At 44.1% G+C, this 23,280-nt stretch overlaps 1 protein-coding gene across 1 annotated transcript in view; it reads left to right on the forward strand.

Annotated features, from left to right (window-relative positions):
* Positions 1–15,943: 15,943 nt before the first annotated feature.
* The window catches only part of MOCS3 (molybdenum cofactor synthesis 3), a 45,102-nt gene continuing 37,765 nt past the window's right edge, over positions 15,944–23,280 (forward strand). The window contains exons 1-2 of the mRNA XM_072141244.1: positions 15,944–16,097; positions 21,084–21,219. Coding sequence (XP_071997345.1) covers positions 15,975–16,097; positions 21,084–21,219 — 259 coding nt within the window. The 5' untranslated portion in view covers positions 15,944–15,974. The remainder of the gene's footprint in view (positions 16,098–21,083; positions 21,220–23,280) is intronic.

Genomic DNA, 23,280 nt, shown 5'->3' on the forward strand with positions numbered 1-23,280 from the left:
TCTGTGCAGCTGCCTTCGCCATCCCGTCAGCCACATACTTGCCCTTGGCTTGTGGAGTTACCAAATTGTGTGTGCTTTTCCTTTTATTATCCCCACCTCTTGTGGAAGTAGGAGAGCATCCATGAGCTCTTTAACCAGCGTGCCATGCTTAAAGGGGTTCCCTGCAGAGGTGAGGAAATCTCTAGCCTTCCATAAGGGTTCATAGTCGTGTTTAGACCCCAGAACTATACCTTGAGTATAGATGTTTGCCCTTTTACCTTCCACCAGCTGTAGCACTTCCCTGAGTGCCGTCACTCCACCTCCTGCACTGACCTGTGTGGAGGGAGTGGTTCTGCTTGTACTACCTCATGTGCGCCACTGACCACTGTATATCCAGTGTAGAACCATCTGTCTTCTCCTGGAGACCTGGAGCCATCTATGAGAAAAAACTCAACATCTGGGTTAATCACCCTTCTCTCCCCCCTCTGAATCCTGGAAGACTGGCGATAGAATGAAGGATTCAGAGCTGTGCACCTTATCAGTGTGACGGGGGATCAGGAGTGCACACTGGAGTCTGAGCTGTCTGGCCTTTGCTCAGATGCTTGGGCTGTACTTGGGTGAGGACAATGTGCAAGGTATGTGGGGTTTGCACTGTAACTGAGTGATCTAGGGTCTGGGATCAACTCACTGGCCTTGCTGAGCAGATTGCTGGCTGCAGCTACTGACACATGCGGGACTCCCCTCACAACTGAGTCTAACCGGGCCTAATAGTGGGCCACTGGGGAGGCCACCACGTTCTTGGGCTAGGACACCTGTGGCCTAGATACTCCGTGCAAAATAAAATAAAAGGTCTGGTTCAGTGGCATGTGCCTAAGGCCGGGGCAGACAGGATTTGCCAGCTATGGAATGCATCTATTGCCTCCTGACTAAGGGCAAATGGGGAAGAGGCAATTGAGTCAGAAAGGGGCAGCATCAGGCTGGAGGCAGCAGACCTTATCCCAGGCCTGCAGGAGCTGGCCAGTCCTAGAAACATGTAAAGAGGCTTAGGGCCTCAGGACAGGGGCACATTATGGACTGCCATCTTTCTCTCCTCTGTCAGGTGTCTGCCTGTGGCTGAGAAGCAGTAGCCTAGGAAGACCACCTTCTCCTGGCAGTACCGGAGTTTGTCTCAGGAAACTTTGCAACCCTTCTGGAACAGAAAACACATAAGGTCAATAAATGTATCCTGGCAAACAAAAACAGTAGGTCCTCCGCATACTGAAAAGGAGAACATCCAGTAAGGGGCCAGTCTGCCAGTCTACTCCCTGTAGGGCCGTGGGGTATTGGCTGGGTGAGTTTTACCCCCCCCCTTGTGGGAATCTACATCAGATATACTGGAATACTGAACTGGTAAAGGCACATAGGTACTGTACTGGTAATCCTCATGTAGGGGCACAGAGAGGAAAGCATTTGCCAAATCAACAGTGAATAATATGTCACTCTCAGGGACTGCTGCCAGTTTGGGCTAGGGACCACTGGGCTTCAGTACACTCATTGGCAGCTTGGAGGTCATGGACCATGCTACATGTATCCGGCTGTTCTTTCTGAGTCTTTTCTTGACCGGGAATGGGCTAAAATCATCATCGGACTAGCAGGGGAGAGTTCTACAATGAAAGGCACTAACTCTGTCTGGGGGGGGCGTTCTTGCTGACATCCTTGTCCGTAACCACCCCCCCTTGTCTTGCCCTGTGGGGGCCGTCTCCGCCACTCACTACAGTAATGTCTCCTCCCTGCAACGCCCACTTGGGTTGGTCGGTTGAGACTTCCGGAGATGTTGTCAGTCTCACTTTGGCGTGGTCTGTGAAACATCCTCTATTCCCTCTGTACGTCAATGTCCCTCCACCACATCTCCAGCCCAGTGTTCTATGCTACCTATAAAGTTCTGGCCAGACTCCAATGTCTCAATAAAATCCAGGTACACTTAAGATGGTTTTTAATCAAAAAGTAACAAAAGTCAGTCATAGGCTCTGTAATACAGTTGGGGGGCTCATTCTTGCTTAGTCTGTCTGTTCATGGGGTACACAGGAGGACATCACATCATACTGTATTCTTGTTCCACAATCAAATAAATTCCTTCAAGTCTTTTTTAGATTGTCAGGGAGAAGTCTAAACACAGCGATCTACCCCTCCCAAATGTAAATGTTCTCACTAGTCTGTAAACCACGAGATAACAGAACACAGAATCCAAGCAACTCAATATGGAGAAATTCAGTTTTCCGTGAACATCAAGGTCACTGACAGACACAGCACATGTCAGTTCTTCACAAAACAAAACGCAGCTCCAACAGCCCCCACCCTTTTGTTAATCCCTTAAATGCCAGAAAGCAGGTACCGGAGACATTGTAACACTTTTTATAGTAATTTTTCTCTAATTGTCGGGATCAATAAATTTGAATAATACTCAAACAACCTCCCACACTCCAAGACCCCTAGCAGACGCCCCAAGCATGGTCAGCTGTTATCCTACAAAGCCCCGCAACAACTTTTATGGCTGCCAACAGCAAACAACTTTCATCAACTTGAAGGGAATATAACTTAAAATGGCTGCCACTGAAAAATAAACTGACATAAGATGGCCGCCACTGAAGAATGGTAGGGCGTGTCATCTTCTCTAACCACCAGATACAGGGGTGGAGTCTGGATTACAGGGGCCATTTTTCACTCCAAGGAAAATATAATTAAATCTCTTTTTCTCAAATTCTTTCCACATCAAAAACTTTGAAATGTCCCTTATTGCCTGTCTCTTTCTTCATTGGGCACGCAGAAGAATCCCAGTCACTCTGTCCTAGTCCGTCCGTCAAAGTCAGAGGCTATAAGTGTCTGTTTCCTAATCTGATCAAGTTTTCTCACTTGTACAATCATCAGATCATCTGACACATCCCAAATCCTTCAATACTACTTCTCACTTCAAACACAAAACTACCAGCCCTTATGTCCGATCATGTCAACTTACACTTTTCCATCAGTCCTACTTAACTCAACAACCTTTTGTCTACTTACATCATCTTTCCCCTCCATGTGGGACACAATCTGAGTAGCTTTTCTAGGTCCGCACCCTTGGCTTACTTTACTTTGCTTACTTCCCATCACAAATGTCTACAACTGCAACACTGCCAAACCTGTCCCCCACAGATACAACGAATCCGACACCTTGTGTGACCGACCCCAAAGAAACTAGATACCAGACTTCCACAGAGGACTCTTTACCAAGTCTCCCTTATTGACTCTTAACCAAATCAACTCTCTTTACTGAACTACTCTCTCCTTGACTCTTTACCAAGTCAACTCTCTTACTGACTCTTTACCAAGTCACTACTAGTTCTTACAGTCATCCACAAAGTCGTTCAGACTCCAAAATGAAGCTAAACGCACACTTGATCAGAGTGGGTCTCCGCTGCACGTGCACAAATTGAGCTCTATAACTCTATGGGCAACCCTATTGACACTAGTCAAACAGTACTATAGACACTATGATAATCTGACAATCACAACAAAGTATCTCCTACTTTAGCAGTGCAGACCTCTAAGGGCTACTCCCTCCCGTCCCACAGTTTCAGCTAACACCACAGACTGTCTGACCATCCGTCTCTGTCCAGTCTCTGTCCATCACCTTACAAAGTGGTTCTTTGCCAAAAACTATGAGCTTAGGTTACAGTGAACAACAGTGGCAAATACATAACACAGAGACAGTCTTACCCGGTCCGTCCAACCAGTGAACCAGAAGTGACATATCAAGGTAGACAATAAAAAATTAATATCTTACCCTGAGAGCTCTCTGGTCAGTTCTGTTCACCAAGCCGGCGGGGACACTTCACGGAGGCTGTCTAGGTGTTGTTGTTGTTTACTCCTAAGCCCACCCAGGGACGCCAAATATTGTTAGGGATTTTTTATGCAGGGCCCCAACAGCCCTCTTGATGAGTCCTAATTAACCCTTTCATGATTGAACATAGAGACCAAGACATGTCAATCTCTTAGTCAGGATCTTCCACCCTTTAATAATCAAAATGCATAATATATATCAGACAGAAGAGAGACATCAAAGGGGTGTGAATAGTATACTGCAAAGCTATTGGACATCAGCATATTCTAGGAAAAAAAGTGAATTAATTGTGCTCAGTTCTCAGAGACCTTGTACACAGATATTGTTTATACTAAGAAGAAGATAAGTGGCTCCAGAATCATATTATTATGCAGCTTTGAGGACAGACTGGCTTCTCATTAAATGTCAAAGGGTATTAGCTGACAGGCCAGCAAACAGGTTACATAAAATGAAGTTTGAATCATGACATTAACTTGACAATGGTCAGGGAACATGGCCGCTGTATCTAAGATGTCGGACAGTAGTCAAGATGGCGTCCGAAACCAGTGCGACCTCCTTAACACCGACCTTTGTCAAGTTATATCTGACATGGGAAGGATAGAAATAATGTGAGACTTGCATGACTATTACATAAGATAAATCATATGACATTAAGTAGACACAAAATAAGCAATATCATAATGATGGCCAAGAAGCAATCAAATCATAGAAAAGTAAGAAGACATTTAGTGGTACACAGGTATAGAAGAGGGAGGTCTAAATAAGTTTGTGTAGGAGAGCTGTAGTCAGGTAAATGGTATATACAGGCGGTCCCCTACTTAAGAACACCCGACTTGCATACGACCCCTAGTTACAAACGGACCTCTTGATGTTGGTAATTTACTGTACTTTAGCCTTAGGCTACAATAAACAGCTATAACAGTTATCACAGGTGTCTACAATGAAGCTTTAGTGTTATTCCTGGTTCTTATGACAACCCAACATTTTTAAAATCCAATTGTCACAAAGACCCCAAAAAATTTGGCTTGGGCTACAATTGTAAAATATACAGATCTGACTTACATACAAATTCAACTTAAGAACAAACCTACAGACCCTATCTTGTACATAACCCAGGGACCGCCTGTACAAATAGTGTGTGAAGGAGAAAAGGTAGAAGTTTTGAGTTGCTATTGGGTAACCAGGTTAAGGAGAACAGGCACTTTGTAAGGAGCAGTCATACAAGTAATAGTCATACAAGTTTCACATCATTTAAATCCTTCCCAGGTCAGATCTAACTTGACAAAGGTTGGGATGACCAAAACGTCATAATTTTGATCTGTTTCTTGTGAAAAACCCTCACTAATTTGTTGCTTTGTGGTGAAGGCTTTATCATGTGAAAAATTTGTTGAGAAATAAGAATATGGAACGTGTGTACAATGTTTGGATTGAGAATCCCACATTGAGCACTACCACTAGAAAAGAGTGTGTGGTTTCTATTGTTTTGGATATAGAAGCAGTACAGTCATGGCCAAAAGTTTTGAGAATGACACAAATATTATATTTTCACATGATCTGTTGCCCTCTGGTTTTTATATGTTTATCGGATGTTTTTATCACATACAGTAATACAAGTGCAATCATATTATGAGTAACAAAAGCTTTTATTGACAGTATAAAAGAGTTTATGCAGCAAGTCAATATTTGCAGTGTTGCCCCTTCTTCTTCAGGACCTCTGCAATTCTCCCTGGCAGCTCTCAATCAACTTCTGGACCAAATCCTGACTGATAGCAGTTTGGTTTTTGTTTGTCCACCTGTCTCTTGATGATTGACCACAAGTTCTCAATGGGATTAAGATGGTGGCATTGCTCACCTTGTCTTCTCCGAACAAGCTGTTTTCCAGATGTTCCAAACGATCGGAAAGGGGATTCATCATAGAAAATGACTTTACCCCAGTCCTCAGCAGTCCACTCCCTGTACCTTTTGCAGAATATCAGAGAAGTGGCTTCTTTCGTATCTTTTAATTTTTTCCACATAATTTAACCATTCCTTAACCCTAGGAGGTATGTCTTCTTTCCAGTGTTTGACAATAATTAGTTTCGCTATAAACATAAGTTTTACCACCAGATCTCTCTTCTTCCCAGTTCCTATTTCTTCGTCTGTGTACCCCAATAATGCAAGCATTGCTGTTCGTGATACTCCTAACCCTAATTGCACCTTTATCTTATCGAGTACTTCGTTCCAATAATTCTCTATCTGTATGCATCCCCATAAAACATGAAATAAATCCGCGTTCTCCCTCCTACACCTAATACAACATGAGTCATTTTTTAACCCCATCTTAGACATTAGTGCATACGAGAGACGGTATAGAGGAGGAAATAAGCTGAAAATGGTCTGGGAGCAATGGAGTATTTAACCGTTGTGCGAAGAAATAAAAGTGGAAAATCACCCAAGATAATTGAATAGGGGGGAGGGGAATCCCCCAAAACCAGCACTGGGAAGGGGGGGGGGGGGAGGGGAAGGGAGTTTATATATAATGTTGTCATGTGGTTTTAAGTATTTTTGCTGTACAAGGTTATTTAATGTAAAATTTGTTATTTGCCTTTCTTCTAATAAAGTTAAAAAAAAAAAAAGTTGCTTCTTTGCTGCCCTCCTTGACACCAGGCCTTGCTCCAAGAGTCTCCGACTCACACACCTGCCTGCTGCCATTCCTGAGCAGGATCTAAACTGCTGGTAGCCCGATCCTGAAGCTGAAACAGTTTTAAGAGATGTTCCTGGCCCTTGCTGGTCCTTCTTGGGCGCCCTGGAGCCTTTTTGGCAACAATGGAACCTCTCTTCTTGAATTCCTTGATGATGCAATAGATTGTTGACTGAGGTGCAGTCTTTCTAGCTGCGATACTCTTCCCTGTTAGTCCAGTTTTGTGCTGTGCAATGATGACTGCACGTGTTTCTTTAGAGATAACCATGGTTAACAGAAATGAAACAATGAGGCTGAACACCACCCTCCTTTTAAAGTGTTCAGTGGTGTGATTCTTACTAAATCATGACAGATTGACCTCCAGCCCTGTCCTCATCAACACCCACACCTGTGTTACTGGAGCAATCACTGAAACGATGTTAGCTGCTCCTTTTAAGGCAGGCCTGCAATGAAGTTGAAATGTGTTTTGGGGGAAAAAGTTCATTTTCTAGGTAAATATTGACTTTGCAATTAATTGCTGTTAAGCTGATCACTCTATATACATTCTGGACTATATGCAAATTGGCATTATAAAACCTGATGCAGTAGACTTTGTAAAAAATAACATTTGTATCATTCTCAAAACTTATGGCCATGACTGTATATTATATAAGTAATCAGACCGCCTAAGGTTCAAGTACCCCGGGGGGGGGGGGGGGGGGGGGAGCTGAAATAACAGTAAAATAAAGTTTTAAAAGTTTAAAATATGTATCCAGTCCTAAAAATAGACAAAAATTATTATCATACAGCGATGTCCCAAAATGTCCGAAATTTTACAATATAAAAACAATTATTAACAGCAATGATCCCCATAAAATGTCCAAACTGCCAATTTTTGCCTTCAATAAAGATTCTGGGCCTCCTCAATATAGAACTCGCAATGGAGGTTAAGCTGACTTTGAGGGCGCGTTCACACGTTGCCAAAGCACAACGTGTGAACGCGCCCTAAAAGAACAGGTATATTTTAGGCTTTTCAGAACAGAACTTGCTGGAGAGAAAATGGATGACTGAGACCTCAAAGAATCACATACATTTTAGGCTATTCAGTCCAGGGAATGCTAGAATGTTCGGGTTGCTTGGAAACCTCAGAATCACATACATTCTAGGCTCTTCAGTCCAGGGAATGCTAGAATGTACGGGCTGTATGGAGACCTCAGTATCACACACATTCCAGGCTCTTCACTCCAGGGAATACTAGAATGTACAGGCTGCAGGGAGACCTCAGTATCACATACATTCTAGGCTCTTCAGTCCAGGAAATACTAGAATGTACGGGCTGTATGGAGACCTCAGTATCACATACATTCTAGACTCTTCAGGCCAGGGAATGCTAGAATGTACAGGCTGCAGGGAGACCTCAGTATCACATACATTCTAGGCTCTTCAGTCCAGGAAATACTAGAATGTACGGGCTGTATGGAGACCTCAGTATCACATACATTCTAGGCCAGCGGTGGCGAACCTATGGCACGCGTGCCAGAGAGGGCACGCAGAGCCCTCACTGCTGGCACGCGCCCCATCCTCCCAACCACTGCCAGGTGCGGACAACCACTGTCCACACCTGGTTGTCATGGCCGTTAGCAGTATCGGAGCTACGCTCCGATACTGCTAACGGCCATGACAGAGCAGGGCGCTGACACTTCCTGCTCTGTCACTCTGATCACTGCAGCGCACAGGACAGTAAGCGTCCCAGCGCTGGCAGCATAATGATGTCATTACGCTGCCAGCGCTGTGCACCTTACTCCGTGTGCGCTGCAGTGATCAGCCAGAGGAACGCGGAGTCTGAGGTGAGTTTTTTTTTTTTTGTTCAGCGCATCCACGGGGCATAGATCAGCAGGAGGCTGATTTCCTGCCCGCTCCCGCCCCTGCCCTAAGCAACCGGCCCGAAACGCCGCTATCACAAGCCCCCCCCGCGCCCGAACCCGAGCCCGCTATCGCACCCCCTCTCCCAACCCCCCCCCCCGCCCAAACTCCGCCCACTACTGCAATTTGCCTGCCCGAACTCCGGCCGTTCTCACTACCCCCCCCCCCTCAACTCTGGTCACTGCCCCCCATCACCCCCTCCCCTGGAACGAATACCTCATAACCCCACTGCCCCGAACTCCAGATGCTGCATTACCCCCCCCCCCAGCCCTAACTCTGGCCGCCCACCCTCTACCCATCTACCCTACTGACACCCCCCCCCCCTCCCCCGGAACAACAGACACCTGAACTTCTGCCCGCCAGCATGGCCGCCACCTTGGACAACCAAAGAGTAAGTAACATATGTATTTCTATGTATGTATTCATGTATGTGCATATTATATTATATATTTATATGTGCATTTATATATACCTCTGTGAGGGATTATTTTTTGCGTAACATATTTTACTTCTCATTTATTATTCCATGTCGTGCACTGGGAAGCTGTAGATTTTAATACTTTCGCTGTGCGCTCCAAATCATTTGTCTCCTTTATTCTTTGGTTCGATGCAATCACAGTGATACCAGACTTGTAGGTTTTATTGTGTTTTAATACTTTTTCAATAATTAAAACAGTGTACGAAAAAGAAAATAGTTTCGCCATCTTGTGACGCTAATAACTTTAGTGCACGGAGCTGGGGAGGTGTGAGTTTTTTTGCTTAATGAGCCGTTGTTTTCATTGCTACCATTTTGAGGACTGCGGGACCTTTTGATAACTTTTTATTACTCTTTTATGTGATGTAAAATGGTGTAAAAGTGGCGTTTCAGTGTGTATAGGACTGATGGAATCCGAGCTCAGACAGTCCTGTGTAAATTGATTCTAAACTTTACCGTCAGTTTTCTGGTTAAATTGCCATACTGGCACTTTGCGATAAGTAATTAGGTTTTGGGTTGCAGTTTGGGCACTCGGTCTCTAAAAGGTTCGCCATCACTGTTCTAGGCTCTTCAGTCCAGGAAATACTAGAATGTACGGGCTGTATGGAGACCTCAGTATCACATACATTCTAGACTCTTCAGGCCAGGGAATGCTAGAATGTACAGGCTGTATGGAGACCTCAGTATCACATACATTCTAGGCTCTTCAGTCCAGGGAATGCTAGAATGTACAGGCTGCATGGAGATCTCAGTATCACATACATTCTAGGCTCTTCAGTCCAGGAAATACTAGAATGTACGGGCTGTATGGAGACCTCAGTATCACATACATTCTAGGCTCTTCAGTCCAGGAAATACTAGAATGTACGGGCTGTATGGAGACCTCAGTATCACATACATTCTAGACTCTTCAGGCCAGGGAATGCTAGAATGTACAGGCTGCATGGAGATCTCAGTATCACATACATTCTAGGCTCTTCAGTCCAGGGAATGCTAGAATGTACAGGCTGCATGGAGATCTCAGTATCACATACATTCTAGACTCTTCAGTCCAGGGAATGCTAGAATGTACAGGCTGCATGGAGACCTCAGTATCACATACATTCTAGGCTCTTCAGTCCAGGGAATGCTAGAATGTACAGGCTGCATGGAGATCTCAGTATCACATACATTCTAGACTCTTCAGGCCAGGGAATGCTAGTATGTACAGGCTGCATGGAGACCTCAGTATCACATACATTCTAGGCTCTTTAGTCCAGGGAATACTAGAATGTACAGGCTGCATGGAGATCTCAGTATCACATACATTCTAGGCTCTTCAGTCCAGGGAATGCTAGAATGTACAGGCTGCATGGAGATCTCAGTATCACATACATTCTAGACTATTCAGGCCAGGGAATGCTAGAATGTACAGGCTGCATGGAGACCTCAGTATCACATACATTCTGGGCTCTTCAGTCCAGGAAATGCTAGAATGTACAGGCTGCATGGAGATCTCAGTATCACATACATTCTAGACTCTTCAGGCCAGGGAATGCTAGAATGTACAGGCTGCATGGAGACCTCAGTATCACATACATTCTAGACTCTTCAGGCCAGGGAATGCTAGAATGTACAGGCTGCATGGAGATCTCAGTATCACATACATTCTAGGCTCTTTAGTCCAGGGAATGCTAGAATGTATGGGCTGCATGGAGATCTCAGTATCACATACATTCTAGGCTCTTCAGTCCAGGGAATGCTAGAATGTATGGGCTGCATGGAGACCTCAGAATCGCATACATTCTAGGCTCTTCAGTCCAGGGAATGATAGATTGTACAGGCTGTATGGAGACCTCAGTATCACATACATTCTAGGCTCTTCAGTCCAGGGAATGCTAGAATGTACAGGCTGTATGGAGATCTCAGTATCACATACATTCTAGACTCTTCAGGCCAGGGAATGCTAGAATGTACAGGCTGCATGGAGACCTCAGTATCACATACATTCTAGGCTCTTTAGTCCAGGGAATACTAGAATGTACAGGCTGCATGGAGATCTCAGTATCACATACATTCTAGGCTCTTCAGTCCAGGGAATGCTAGAATGTACAGGCTGCATGGAGATCTCAGTATCACATACATTCTAGACTATTCAGGCCAGGGAATGCTAGAATGTACAGGCTGCATGGAGACCTCAGTATCACATACATTCTGGGCTCTTCAGTCCAGGAAATGCTAGAATGTACAGGCTGCATGGAGATCTCAGTATCACATACATTCTAGACTCTTCAGGCCAGGGAATGCTAGAATGTACAGGCTGCATGGAGACCTCAGTATCACATACATTCTAGACTCTTCAGGCCAGGGAATGCTAGAATGTACAGGCTGCATGGAGATCTCAGTATCACATACATTCTAGGCTCTTTAGTCCAGGGAATGCTAGAATGTATGGGCTGCATGGAGATCTCAGTATCACATACATTCTAGGCTCTTCAGTCCAGGGAATGCTAGAATGTACGGGCTGCATGGAGACCTCAGTATCAAATACATTCTAGGCTCTTCAGTCCAGGGAATGCTACAATGTACAGGGTGCATGGAGACCTCAGTATCACATACATTCTAGGCTCTTTAGTCCAGGGAATGCTAGAATGTGCAGGCTGCATGGAGATCTCAGTATCACATACATTCTAGACTCTTCAGGCCAGGGAATGCTAGAATGTACAGGCTGTATGGAGACCTCAGTATCACATACATTCTAGGCTCTTCAGTCCAGGGAATGATAGATTGTACAGGCAGTATGGAGACCTCAGTATCACATACATTCTAGGCTCTTCAGTCCAGGGAATGCTAGAATGTATGGGCTGCATGGAGACCTCAGTATCACATACATTCTAGGCTCTTCAGTCCAGGGAATACTAGAATGTACAGGCTGTATGGAGACCTCAGTATCACATACATTCTAGGCTCTTCAGTCCAGGGAATGCTAGAATGTACAGGCTGTATGGAGACCTCAGTATCACATACATTCTAGGCTCTTCAGTCCAGAGAAAACTAGAATGTACAGGCTGCATGGAGATCTCAGTATCACAAACATTCTAGGCTCTTTAGTCCAGGGAATGCTAGAATGTACAGGCTGCATGGATACCTCAGTATCACATACATTCTAGGCTCTTTAGTCCAGGGAATGCTAGAATGTACAGGCTGCATTGAGATCTCAGTATCACATACATTCTAGGCTCTTCAGTCCAGGTAATACTAGAATGTACAGACAGTATGGAGACCTCAGTAACACATACATTCTAGACCAGTGATGGGCAAACTTTTGAGCTAGGTGTGTCAAAATTCGCCAAAAAAACGAGCATAACTCGGTTGCTGTGTCACCTTTAGGAAAAACCTAATTTTGTAATAACATGTCCAGCAGCGGCCTCCCCTTATCAATAACATGTCCAGCAGCGGCCTCCCCTTATTAATAACATGTCCAGCAGCGGCCTCCCTTTACTACTAAAATACCCCTAGCGGCCTCCCTTTACTACTAAATTACCCCTAGCGGCCTCCCTTTACTACTAAAATACCCCTAGCGGCCTCCCTTTACTACTAAAATACCCCTAGCACCCTCCCTTTACTACTAAATTACCCCTAGCACCCTCCCTTTACTACTAAAATACCCCTAGCGCCCTCCCTTTAAATATAATATAATAAAAAACTTACATACTTACCCAGTGATGTCTTCTTCCCTGTAGCTTTACTGCAGGCGGCTCGGCTCCTCCAGGTTGCACCGCGCGCCTCGGGTCACGTGACTGACGTCAGGTCGCCTCAGTCACGTGACGAGCAGCGCGCATTGCAGCCTGGAGGAGCCGGAGGAGTTGCAGAAGGTGGGCGGACCAACGTGGCGCCGGACAGGTAAGCAGGGGGCAGAAACACAAGGACAGGGGCGGGACATTAACATAGGGGTAGCACATTACACTGGGGCAGCACATTACACAGGGAGGGAGGCGGACAGCGGGCGCTGGGCGGCCGAGTGTCAGCAAAAATGACTACGCGTGTCAGTGCTGACACGCGTGTCGTAGGTTCGCCATCACTGTTCTAGACTCTTCAGTCCAGGAAATACTAGAATGTACGGGCTGCATGGAGACCTCAGTATCAAATACATTCTAGGCTCTTCAGTCCAGGGAATGCTACAATGTACAGGGTGCATGGAGACCTCAGTATCACATACATTCTAGGCTCTTTAGTCCAGGGAATGCTAGAATGTGCAGGCTGCATGGAGATCTCAGTATCACATACATTCTAGACTCTTCAGGCCAGGGAATGCTAGAATGTACAGGCTGCATGGAGACCTCAGTATCACATACATTCTAGACTCTTCAGTCCAGGGAATGATAGATTGTACAGGCTGCATGGAGATCTCAGTATCACATGCATTCTAGACTCTTCAGTCCAGGGAATACTAGAATGTATGGGCTGCATGGATACCTCAGTATCACATACATTCTAGGCTCTTTAGTCCAGGGAATGCTAGAATGTACAGGCTGCATGGAGATCTCAGTATCACATACATTCTAGGCTCTTCAGTCCAGGGAATGCTAGAATGTACAGGGTGCATGGAGACCTCAGTATCACATACATTCTAGGCTCTTTAGTCCAGGGAATACTAGAATGTACAGGCTGCATGGAGACCTCAGTATCACATACATTCTAGGCTCTTCAGTCCAGGGAATGCTAGAATGTACAGGGTGCATGGAGACCTCAGTATCACATACATTCTAGGCTCTTTAGTCCAGGGAATACTAGAATGTACAGGCTGCATGGAGATCTCAGTATCACATACATTCTAGACTCTTCAGGCCAGGGAATGCTAGAATGTACAGGCTGCATGGCGACCTCAGTATCACATACATTCTAGACTCTTCAGTCCAGGGAATGATAGATTGTACAGGCTGCATGGAGACCTCAGTATCACATGCATTCTAGACTCTTCAGTCTAGGGATTGATAGATTGTACAGGCTGCATGGAGACCCCAGTAACACATACATTCTAGGCTCTTTAGTCCAGGGAATACTAGAATGTACAGGCTGTATAGAGACCTCAGTAACACATACATTCTAGGCTCTTTAGTCCAGGGAATACTAGAATGTACAGGCTGTATGGAGACCTCAGTAACACATACATTCTAGACTCTTCAGTCCAGGGAATACTAGAATGTATGGGCTGCATGGAGATCTCAGTATCACATACATTCTAGGCTCTTCAGTCCAGGGAATGCTAGAATGTACAGGCTGTATGGAGACCTCAGTATCACATACATTCTAGACTCTTCAGGCCAGGGAATGCTAGAATGTACAGGCTGCATGGAGATCTCAGTATCACATACATTCTAGACTCTTCAGGCCAGGGAATGCTAGAATGTACAGGCTGCATGGAGACCTCAGTAACACATACATTCTAGGCTCTTCAGTCCAGGGAATACTAGAATGTACGGGCTGTATGGAGACCTCAGTATCACATACATTCTAGGCTCTTCAGTCCAGGGAATGCTAGAATGTACAGGCTGCATGGAGACCTCAGTATCACATGCATTCTAGGCTCTTCAGTCCAGGGAATGCTAGAATGTACAGGCTGTATGGAGACCTCAGTATCACATACATTCTAGGCTCTTCAGTCCAGGAAATGCTAGAATGTACAGGCTGTATGGAGATCTCAGTATCACATACATTCTAGGCTCTTCAGTCCAGGGAATGCTAGAATGTACAGGCTGCAGGGAGACCTCAGTATCACATACATTCTAGGCTCTTCAGTCCAGGGAATGCTAAAATGTACAGGCTGTATGGAGACCTCAGTATCACATACATTCTAGGCTCTTCAGTCCAGGGAATACTAGAATGTACAGGCTGTATGGAGACCTCAGTATCACATACATTCTAGGCTCTTCAGTCCAGGGAATGATAGATTGTACAGGCTGCATGGAGACCTCAGTAACACACACATTCTAGGCTCTTCAGTACAGGGAATGCTAGAATGTACAGGCAGTATGGAGACCTCAGTATCACATACATTCTAGGCTCTTCAGTCCAGGGAATGCTAGAATGTATGGGCTGTATGGAGACCTCAGTATCACATACATTCTAGGCTCTTCAGTCCAGGGAATGCTAGAATGTACAGGCTGTATGGAGACCTCAGTATCACATACATTCTAGGCTCTTCAGTCCAGGGAATGCTAGAATGTACAGGCTGTATGGAGACCTCAGTATCACATACATTCTAGGCTCTTCAGTCCAGGGAATGCTAGAATGCACAGGCTGCATGGAGATCTCAGTATCACATATATTCTAGACTCTTCAGTCCAGGAAATACTAGAATGTACAGGCTGCATGGAGATCTCAGTATCACATACATTCTAGGCTCTTCAGTCCAGGGAATGATAGATTGTACAGGCTGTATGGAGACCTCAGTATCACATATATTCTAGACTCTTCAGTCCAGGGAATACTAGAATGTACAGGCTGTATGGAGACCTCAGTATCACATACATTCTAGGCTCTTCAGTCCAGGGAATGCTAGAATGTACAGGCTGCATGGAGATCTCAGTATCACATACATTCTAGGCTCTTCAGTCCAGGGAATGATAGATTGTACAGGCTGTATGGAGACCTCAGTATCACATACATTCTAGGCTCTTCAGTCCAGGGAATGATAGATTGTACAGGCTGTATGGAGACCTCAGTATCACATACATTCTAGGCTCTTCAGTCCAGGGAATGCTAGAATGTATGGGCTGTATGGAGATCTCAGTATCACATACATTCTAGGCTCTTCAGTCCAGGGAATGCTAGAATGTACAGGCTGTATGGAGACCTCAGTATCACATACATTCTAGACTCTTCAGTCCAGGGAATGATAGATTGTACAGGTTGTATGGAGACCTCAGTATCACATACATTCTACGCTCTTCAGTCCAGGGAATACTAGAATGTATGGGCTGTATGAAGTCCTCAGTATCACATACATTCTAGGCTCAACCCTTATATCTCATCAATGAACTCACATCTCAGCACCAGACTCCTCCTACACATGTGACTGATCACATGATCATTACATCATGGAAGGTCCTACTGCACTCTTAGTTACGTGTGTATCTGACATGGAGGCTCTCAGGGAAGAGATCAGGGAAAAAGATGCTGAGATACAGAGGCTGAGAGAACAGCTCGCTGCCTGCCAGAAGGTGAGGAAAGAGTTAATAACGTGCAGACACCGGAGGATGACTTCCTATAAATATGTGGAGACCTGTCAGCACTTGGCGCCTCCTTCTACATGTGTACAATTAGTAGGGAGATGCCCGGGCTCCTATAACATAATTATCTAGGTTTTATTATGGTTTAAGGCTCTGTTCACACTATCTTTTAAAATGACAGAATCCTGGTATTAAACTGTTCTGACTTTGAAAGTATCAAACAAGTATCAAGGTTTCAATACATCCTGCAACCCTAGTAACTGCAATGTCTTCAGTTATGTTCAGTTCATTTCTCATGGGTTTATTTTATGGAGATGGACATGGTTATGGACATAAAGAAAAAAGCAGTAGTGTGATCTGCACCTTATCCATTTTTTTTTTAAATGATCTTTTGTAGAAAAAAACGAATACATGTGCAAACAGTTTGCACGTTCTTTATGTTGGAAAGTCACAGAAAACTGGCGCAAACCCCTTTAATAAATAAAGTAAATAACTTGTGTAAGGTGCTGCCACACATCGCATTCTTTGACTGTTTTTGGACCATTTTTAGGGTGATGTCACACGTTCAGTTTTTCAGATGCAGTTTTTGATGCCCAAACCAGGAATGGAGTAAAAGTAGGAGGAGGAGCAGCACCTTTAAAGGAAACCTACCACTTGAAGTGGCAGTTATAATGGGGAACTACCGAGCACCAGCTCAGGGTGAGCTGGTGCCGGAGCTTATTTTTGTTAGTGTTTTAAACCGCAGTATCACGGTTTAAAACACTTTTTAAACTGTATGGCTGAAGCTGCTTTGGCGCAGGGAGGTACGCGCTCGGCGCACCATGCACGCGACCGTGCACGCGGCTACATAGGAAGTGAATGAGAGCCGCGGGCACAGTCACGTGCAGGGTGCGCCGAGCGCGTACCTCCCTGCGCCGAAGCAGCTTCGGCCATACAGTTTAAAAAGTGTTTTAAACCGCGATACTGAACCCTTAGGGTGAAGACACACATGGCGTTTTTGGGCCGTTTTTACTAAGTGCGTTTTCAGATCGTTTTTCCTAAATTGCACAATGAAAAACGGACAAAAACGCATGCGTTTTTAAAAAACGGATGCGTTTTTTAACGCATGCGTTTTTAACGATCTGAAAACGTACTTAGTAAAAATGGCCCAAAAACGGCCCAAAAACGCCATGTGTGTCTTCACCCTAAAACAGACTGAAAACGTATATGTTTTTGTAAGCTTACCATGCATTTGGCTGTTTTTAAGAGCTGCCTGCACTTCTAGAAATAAAGATAACTGGGTTCAAAGCAGCCAAACCCAGGGTAAACATTATAAAAAACACATCTGTTTTAAAACTGACTGAAAGGGCATGCTTTAAATCGGCTGAAAAAACACAATGTGTGGCATTACCCTGATGCCGGTGCCACAAGCACCGTTTTGTCTGCGTTTGCGTTTTCAAACGCAGACAAAGCGGTGCCTGTGGCACCAGCCTAAGGGTGAAGACACACATGGCGTTTTTGGGCCGTTTTTACTAAGTGCGTTTTCAGATCGTTAAAAACGCATGCGTTTTTGTCAGTTTTTCCGAAATTGCGCAATGAAAAACGGACAAAAACGCATGCGTTTTTTAACGCTTGCGTTTTTAACGATCTGAAAACGCACTTAGTAAAAACGGCCCAAAAACGCCATGTGTGTCTTCACCCTAAGGCTGGCAGCTGTCGTTTTGAACCCGTTTTTGGGCCATTTTTAAGCAGTCAGTTTTTTAAAAAACGCATGTCTTTTTGAAAAACACATGCGTTTTTTGAAAATGCATCAGTTTTTGACCGGTTTTAGCAATTATCTTAATAAAAACGCGTTCAAAACGCCATATGTGCCACCAGCCTTAGGTGAATTTTTGGTGGCATTAGCCGATACTGTCTTTTGCTACCATTTTTGAGACTGTATGAAGTAAATCTTGATCACTTTTTATTAAAATTTTTATGCAAAAAGGTGGACTTTATTTTTCTTTACCTGGTTCACCTCCAGGAATAATGGTTTTATTTTCTTATAATGTCTTTCCCAGACATTTTGGGATGTGGCAAACACTTGCATGGTTTTTATTTTTTATTTGTGTTAAAGGGCAAGAGAGGTGATTTGAAAAAGAAAAAGTTTGCCACAAAGTAAATACTCAAGTATAAGCTGAGTTTTTCCGCACAAAGAAAATGTGCTGAAAAACCCCAACTCGGCTTATAAACCTATGTACTCACCTTTCCGATGCCCCCCGCTGGTCTTCTGTCTGCGGCTCCCCACGTGGTCCCGTCACACACACCATGACGTCAGCCGCTTGCCATCTGCACGCACTATGATTTCAGCAAACGGTTGACGGCATGGTGTATGCGACAAGACTGCGCAGGGAGCTGAAGACAGAAGACCTGTGGGGGGCGTCAGGAAGGTGAATACAGAGTTTTTGTGGGGTTTTTTTAGGCTGGGTAGAGGGTTGCTGTCTGTATACGGGGTGGGGGAGGGAGGCACTGGCCATATATGGGGTCGAGGGGAAGGCACTGGCTATGTATGGGGGGGACGGGTGGGGGCCCTGGCTATATGCCGAGGGGCAGCTTATACTTGAGTATATACAGTAGTGTATCCTGCACTGTATTGCATTATATGGTCATTTTCTGCTTATTTGCATCAGTCTGCCCTGTATTATGCAGCAAATCCCTTTAGCTCATCCCTCATTGAAAAAAGACCTGTCACCTGTAAAAACTGCACTAGGGGCTGCTTACTTAAAGGGGTATTCTCATCTCGGCATTCACATTCAGTTTCATTAATCTTCCATATATAAACATTTCTTTAATTGGATGTTATTAAAAAAAATGTTTCTGTGTGAAGATAATTTCTCATAAATGTAGCCATGTTGTCCCTTAGAAACGAGATAGCTTCCTCGGTTACGACCACATCACATTTAGGCAGCAGTGGCCAGACATGTACTATTGAGCCCTGCCTGACCTCCTGGATTCAGCGATCATTACTACAGGACGGCTGTGGGACATGTAGTAATTCTCAGATATTTCATATACAAAACCTTTTTGTTTATTTGTGAAATCCCTTCAGCAGAGCTGGCCGTATCCGAGGAAGCTATCTGGTTTCTAAGTGACCAAATCACTACATCTATGGAAAATTATCTTCACACAGGAATATTTTTTTTAATAACATCTAATTGAAGAAATGTTTATTAATGGCAGATTAATCTAACTGAATGTGAATGCCCAGACGAGAATACCCCTTTAAGTTACACTGCTAGCGTTATCAGAAACCGATAACGCTAACAAACACTGCAGCGCTATACAATTGAAAACGCCGAATCGCGATGTAAACGGTAGCGTGTATTCATGAGGTGTCGGGATTAGGGGCGTTGACTGCAGCGTGAAGCTCAGCAGTCCTATGGAGTAGGAGGGTGGTCCAGGGGAGTGACAGCACCTCGGACTGCCCCTAATGAATACACCTGACCGCTTACAGCACGGTCCGGCGCTTTCAATTGTACAGTGCTGCAGTTTTTAGAGGTGACAGGTCCTTTTTAAGGTTGCTGTCACACGTGGCGCTTGCATTTAGTTTTGAAATACAATGCAAATGACAAGAGGAGGGGCTTGGCTTGATCACATATGCATTTCAATTGAACCACATGCATTGTTTACGTTTGACAGCGGCCTAAATTGTTAGCCCCTTAACCCCTTCCCGGCGCCCATGCCCGGACCCTCTCCATGCACCGGGACCCGGCACATGGAGAGGGCTCGCGGGCCGAGCCCTCTTCATAGCGTTTAACCCCGTAACTGAAAATACCGTCCAAAATCGAAAATGGCATTTTGAAAAATATAAAAAAAATTATAAAAAGTGATCAAAAGGTCGCACAGTCCCAAAAATTATAGCAATGAAAATGACACCACCCACAGCTCCGTACACCAAAGTATGAAAAAGTTATTGACGCCAGAAGATGGCAAAATCCAAAAAAAAAAATTTGTACAGGAGGTTTTCATTTTTTTAAATGTATGAAAACATTATAAAACCTATACAAATTTGGTATCCATGTGATCGTACCGACCCAAAGAATAAAGTAGACATGTCATGACAGTGAAAGCTCTAAAATTCCAAGCCCACAAGAAAACATCGCAAATGTGTTTTTTCACCATTTTCACTGCATTTGGATCTTTTTTTCCCGCTTCCCAGTACACGCCATGGACTATTAAATACCGTCACTATGAAGTGCAATTTGTTACGCAGAAAATAAGCCGTCACACAGCTCTTTATGTGGAAAAATAAAAAAGTTATAGATTTTTGAAGGTGGTGAGTGAAAAATGGAAGTGAAAAAACTAAAAAGGCCAAGTCGTTAAGGGGTTAAAGAAAACCTACTGTTTGATTTGATGCAGTATGAAGCAAACAGACTTTGAGAATGCTGTAGCTACACTGATGCAGGATCATATCTTGGTTAATCCCTGTGCTAAGTGGTTTTGCTGATAAAACAGATATAACATTATGATAATGAAGCTCTGTGGCTTCTATCTCTGCTCTGGTGCTTGCTTATAGCAGGGCAGTTTCTCTCTGATTGCATCATCATCTCCTGCACTTCTCTTCCAGCCAGACAGAATAATCAGCCCCCCCCCCTAAGGGTGAAGACACACGTGGCGTTTTGAACCCATTTTTAATCAGTCTGTTAAAAACCGCATGTGTTTTACCAAAAACGGGTTCAAAACGCCATTAGTGTCATCACCCTTAGGGCGCTGTCCCACGTTGCCACCGGGGCAGCCCGCGGCCTGACCGCATCGGCGCAAAGGGGTTAATAAACATGTATCGGTCACAGCCTGTTTACAAATTCCAAGCCCAGCCACTATACAACAGAGCACTGCGTTTGTTAAAGCAGTGAGGAGACCACTTGACAGTGCAGTCCATGTTAGGCAAAATATTTTCACCGAACACTCGTATTATGATGTGTTGAACAATACTACAGGTTTTTTTTCATATTTCTATAGGATAAAATTTGTACACCAGGACCGGAGCTCCACAATGTAGATGAAAAATTGGTTGAACTTGAAAAGACTTGTCTTTCAAATGCTGACATTCTGAGATACAGCAGGCAACTTGTCTTACCTGAGTTCGGTGTTAAAGGTAAGTCATATGGTCGGATTTATATGTCCTATTCAGCTATCCCTATTTTATCTGAAATATGTCATGTTCACCTGTACACAAAAAATCACCTCCAAAGTCATGTGAGAATGAGCCATTCTTCGTTTGAGATAAGACAAGATTTGCAGGGAAATGTCACTTCTAAGGGTGATGTCAGACGTGGCGCTTTGTCTGCGCTTGCAAGCGCAGACAAATCCGCATCGGCGTTTCCCCGGTGGGCGCGGCAAACGCAGACAAAGCGCCACGTCTGACATCACTCTAAAGTGCATCTTTGGTTCTATAGTACTTGGAAACATGCTGCTGGTGTCATATTAAAGCTAAGAATTTTCAAAATGTATCAGGCTTGTTGTTCAGTGGGCTACAGAACCAGAGATACAGGCAGTAAGACAGTTATTTGGAATGTGAGTTGCAGATAATAATCAAACTTATTCAAATTTAACTTATTTTTAGAATTAAAAAAAAAAAAAAACATGTTAGGTGTCACTGCATCCCAAAATGCCCAATCTATCAAAATATAAAAAGGATTATTCTATGTGGTGAAAAAATATCCATCTGTCCAAATCGCCCCTTTTTTTCATTTTCTTTCCTATTAATATTTATATAAAAAGTGGTTATAAGATTGCAGGGCATGTCCCTCTCAAAATGTATGCCTTACCCATCGAATTATTAAAAGGTATGGGTGTAAGATTGTTACAATGAAGTAAATTTTTATTTTTAGCTTAAATTTTTTTTTAAAGGTATTAAACTTTAATGAAACCATCAATTTTTTTGATTGTACTGAAATCTGTAAAAACAGATTTCCCAAGAAAATGGCACCATTAAGTTTCACATAATATTAAAAGGTGCCACTAGAAACTAAAGTTTGATCCGCAGATAACTCATGGCGGATGAAAATGCAAAAACACAAAAGGGCCAGATCGTTAAATGGAACCTGTCACCACAAAGCACCATTATAAACCTCACACAATACCTTAGAGACAAGGATAGAGGCATTCCAATGATTCCACTGTGCTGTAAAAACATATTTTATTCCTCCTCGGTTGATTACTGTATCCAGTCAGGGAGGCGGGGTGAGCTCTCAGATCCAGTCAAGCTCTCCCCGCCTCCTCTCTCTGCCTCCTTTCTCTGAATAGATACAGTAATCAGTTGAGGAGGAATAAAAGATGTTTTTACGGCACAGCGGAATTGTACAGAAACCTGAAGGGAATCATTGGAATGCCTTAAAGAGAACCCGTCATGCAAAAAAACCATCCTAATCTAAATAGATTTTCATAAACTGCCATTAGAGAGCATTGCCTCTACCCCTTCATTGTCCCTCTACATGCCTGTAAACCTAAGAAACAAGGCCCTAAAGTTGTATGCAAATGACCTGTGAAATGTCCAATGAGTCATTAGCATATTCAAGCTGTCCAGCTTATTCATGAGTGGGAAGTACAGCCACACACCCCAGTGCTTGACTGACAGCCTGTATAATGGTGTGAGGCTGTATAATGATGTGCTTCCCCCTGCAGCCTGTGTGTGTATAGGAGAGATACAACAGCTCCAGGCAGCCATGTTATAGCAGAACATGTCAGGTACTTGTGTAGCTGATGTCTGTGTCTCTGTGTATTAGGAGGATGCAGCATGTCAGCAGATGCAGCACAGACACTAGCAATGCTTTACTATACATTACACACAGACATGAGCTGGGGGAGGAGAAGGGAGGGGTAACAGGGATGACATCACTTCCTCTAAAGACATAAAGGCTGGGATGGGATCCTTGTTAGCTGCTCCAACAGGTAGTGGTGACAGGACAAGTGACACAGACCTGATGACAGGTGTCCTTTAATTGACAAACTCTCCATTAGGAGAACTCTTCAGACCCTAGTCAATAGCCTCTCACTCATCCAAATCAGTTCCTTACACTGTACTGAAGTTCTATCTTACTACAGTTTGGAATCTCTTCCTTCTGGAAAAGATATACTGGGTTGGCTTAATCCCACATGTTATTATCCACGGGATAGGACCTAACTTGCTGATCTCGAGACCCCCGAGATTGCGAAC

Source organism: Engystomops pustulosus, chromosome 3, assembly GCF_040894005.1.
Source record: "Engystomops pustulosus chromosome 3, aEngPut4.maternal, whole genome shotgun sequence".
In the NCBI taxonomy this organism is placed as follows: domain Eukaryota; kingdom Metazoa; phylum Chordata; class Amphibia; order Anura; family Leptodactylidae; genus Engystomops; species Engystomops pustulosus.